Source organism: Octopus bimaculoides, chromosome 3 (assembly GCF_001194135.2).
Source record: "Octopus bimaculoides isolate UCB-OBI-ISO-001 chromosome 3, ASM119413v2, whole genome shotgun sequence".
In the NCBI taxonomy this organism is placed as follows: domain Eukaryota; kingdom Metazoa; phylum Mollusca; class Cephalopoda; order Octopoda; family Octopodidae; genus Octopus; species Octopus bimaculoides.
The window spans coordinates 38497904-38501788 of NC_068983.1; the positions used below are offsets into that span (position 1 = coordinate 38497904).

At 39.5% G+C, this 3885-nt stretch overlaps 1 protein-coding gene across 1 annotated transcript in view; it reads right to left on the bottom strand.

Annotated features, from left to right (window-relative positions):
• The window catches only part of LOC106875591 (33 kDa inner dynein arm light chain, axonemal), a 45501-nt gene that overhangs the window by 20323 nt on the left and 21293 nt on the right, over positions 1–3885 (bottom strand). The window contains exons 3-4 of the mRNA XM_014923807.2: positions 2902–3071; positions 5–79 (exon numbers count right to left, since the gene is read on the bottom strand). Coding sequence (XP_014779293.1) covers positions 5–79; positions 2902–3071 — 245 coding nt within the window. The remainder of the gene's footprint in view (positions 1–4; positions 80–2901; positions 3072–3885) is intronic.

Sequence of the window (3885 nt, forward strand, 5' to 3'; positions counted from 1 at the left end):
ATGCGAATCTCATCGCGCACACGCAACAACAGAAGACCACGTTCAGAGCAGTTGATGGTTACTTGACGAATCAATTCATCTGAAAGCATTAGAAATTTATTAAGAATTCTTATAAAATGTGTGTAATCGACAGAAACAAATGAGGGACACCCTACATATCACCATTCAACCAGCTAGAAGTAGCAGCTAAATCTCCTTTAATACATGCCCTATGTTTTTAAAAGAGAAATATTTGAAATATAGTCCTGGATCATATCATGGCTGAAGAAGGCAGAATGGTTATTTCTGGGACACTTTCGATCATAAAAATACTCAAATAAGGTTTGTATGGCACTTAACAATAAGGATGAGTGAAATCTCTACAGTATCACTCGATCTTCTAGAAATAGCAGTCAAATTTCCCTCAAATCACATCTACTGTCTTTAAAGAATAGGTAGGACACCTTGAATTATATAGTCCTCAATAAATATAGAAGACTGACTAGTCAAAGATGGAGTATCTTTGATCATAGGTTTGTTCAGTCAGGGCTGATCCCGGGGCTAAGCAACAATTCACAATTGGTTTGAAATGAAGTTCATCTAAACATATTCCATGGAAGAAACAGTAGAAAAGGACCATCCATCCATCTATCCTTTCCATCTGCCATTACTGGGAAGGTTGTGGAGGGGTAGAATCCTCAGGCACTTTCTCCATAGGTCCTATCAGAAACAGCCATCATTACACTTTCTCAATGGGTTCTTATATATCCAGATATTATCCAGCCAGTTTGTTTCTGGTGTACACTTAGGTCTCCTGCTGGTAGCCATGCTTGGTTTTGTCTTTCATCCTCCCAGGATCAATAAAATAAGCACCACTTAAACACTGGAATCAATGCAATCAATTTACTCAGTCCCCCAAAACTACTGGCCTTGTGTCAAAATTTGAAATCAATATTTAACGCAGTGAGCTGGCAGAATTATCAGCATGTCAATTAAATAGGCACAGGAGTGGCTGTGTGGTCAGTAGGCTGCTTACCAACCACATGGTTCCCGGTTCAGTCCCACTGCAAGACACCTTGGGCAAGTGTTTTCTACTATAACCTCAAGCTGACCAAAACCTTGTGAGTGGATTTGGTAGACAGAAACTGAAAGAAGCCTGTCATATATGTGTGTGTGTGTGTGTGTGTGTGTGTGTGTGTGTGTATATATATATAGGCCAGCCAGTCCTATTGTGCTGATGCATGATGTCGCTTGGTCGTGCATGCACAATTGCCAGCATCGTCAAATTTGCAAACTAGAATATCATACTGATGAGGAAATGAAAAGTTTTATATGTGTGTGTGTGTGTGTGTGTGTGTGTGTGTCTGTGTTTGTCCCCCCTCTACCCAACCGATGACAACCGATGCTGGTGTGTTTATATCCCCATAACATCGCGGTTCGGCAGAAGAGACCGATTGAATAAGTACTAGGCTTACAAAGAATAAGTCCTGGAGTCGATTTGCTCAACTGAAGGCAGTGCTCCAGCATGGCCACAATCAAATGACTGAAACAAGTAAAAGAATAAAAGAATATCAGGCATTCTTTTTAGTGGCACTGTGTACAACTTTACACTCTGCATTCGAATTCTGTTGATAAAGTAAGTACCAGTTAAGTACTGGGGTGGATGTAATCAGCTTGCCCCCTTCCACCAAAATTTCAGACCTTGTGCCTGTAATAGAAAGGATATGAAACTAATATCTAGTTTTGTAATTTATTTTCCATGTTCACATTCTACTGGAGTTGATACTGCACTTTATTCAACTAAACGGGTAAGGGTGTTAATGAAATAGATACCAGTAATTCACAGGGGCCACTATCGTTCATCTTCTCTAAAAATTGGATCGTGTCTAGTGAAAATAAATCAACTTCCTGGACTAAATTCTTCCAGCCCTAAGTGTCAAATCTTTGGAATCTCTTCCTCAATCCACAGATGTTGATTTGCAGGTAAACCAGGCGATGCTGTTAAACCAGGTAATGTAATATATTCACCATCCATGTTTGCAGCGTTAGATTCAATTTCTGCAACACCTAAATCATATGTCGGAGATATTTTGAGAGTTAAAACACAAACATTACGGAACTTGACTGGACTTCAGTAACGTTGATAGAGTTCCAATACTGCTGTACTAAAGTTAGAACATCGGCTGTAAATTTAAAAATAATTGTACAAACACAATCACAACTGTCTAGCTGTTAATGTTAATACAATATAGCAGCAACTGCTTTATGATGTTAGCTTTCACCCTTTCAAGAGGATAACACAGTAGTTCTCAATGTGGGAAGTAACACCCCTAAGGAGTCACTGGGCATGTCGAAGAGGACATTAGGCTTTAGGGGGCAGTGAGGTAACATAATTAGCATATTAAATTTACCTATTATATTATACATCGTGGAGGCGCAATGGCCCAGTGGTTAGGGCAGCGGACTCGCAGTCATAGGATCGCAGTTTTGATTCCCAGACCGGGTGTTGTGAGTGTTTATTGAGCGAAAACACCTAAAGTTCCACCAGGCTCCGGCAGGGGATGGATGCGAACCCTGCTGTACTCTTTCACCACAACTTTCTCTCACTCTTACTTTCTGTTGTGCCTGTAATTCAAAGGGTCAGCCTTGTCACACTGTGTCATGCTGAATATCCTCGAGAACTACGTTAAGGGTACACGTGTCTGTGGAGTGCTCAGCCACTTGCATGTTAATTTCACGAGCAGGCTGTTCCGTTGATCGGATCAACTGGAACCCTCGACGTTGTAATCAACGGAGTGCCAACAACATATTATGCATTATAAAACCAGTAATTTTTTCTATGTTAGAAACCATTATGTACAAAAGAGATACTGTCTTTAGGGAGCAATATTTCTAATAAGAGTTGGGTATAATGTGACTTACCAAAACATTGTGAGTAGAGTTCTCGACGTACTGCGCATATTCCAGTCTCTCTTGCTTGTCTTTGCTGGAGACGGCGATCAAGTTCTTCCTGTAGAGTTACAACATCTAACCTTGTGGCTGGAGTGCTGGACACTTGCTGGACCCATAGCTGACCATTTTCCGTCCATTCTCTAGAACAATACAATTGATAGAAGTGTATTGTAGTTTGCTTGAAACATTGCAGAAAAACATAGCAAATCAACGCATTATGGGAGCGAATAGCAATGCAGATGCAGCATTAAATATAAAAGAAATATCAATAACAAAATGAAAAATATTTTATTAGATTTTATATTTTGAGCTAAAACTCTTTTTCAAAAACTTTGAAGCAGAGATATAAATTACATGTTCATTTCAAATCACGAGCATTTGACATGCCAACACAATGAACATGTAATGTATACCTCTCTCTCTCCCTCTCTCTCTCTCTCCCCCTCCTTCTATCCTTTTTCTCTGTTGTCCTTTAAAGCTTTTGAAAAGGACTTTTAACCTCAAAATATCAGGACCAGTTCACTCTTTCTAAGGTAACGTTTCTACATTTTTGTTATCTCTGTCTTTTAATATTTAATGTTCCATCTGCAGTGCTGTTGCTTTCCATGACACATTTTCTAAATAAAATTGATGCTCTGCTTCCTAAATATTTTACCACCTTACACCTATTTTTTTCAATCTCAGGTCATGGTGGCCATGGTTGTCTGGTGATGGCAGTGGTGGTGGTGGGATTGATGGTGATGATGATACTGATGATGATGCTGCTGGATGACACGATGATGGCTGCTACAATCATTATTTTTTTTTAACATATTTTTTTTTTTTTTAAACAATGAACCTCCATCATCAAAGTTATTCTCATTTCAACCAAAACCAGTTCTGCCTGTGAAAGTGCGAATTCTACTCTGGGTTAAAGCCATTAAGTCACTCCCACCCTACCACCACTTTGCATCC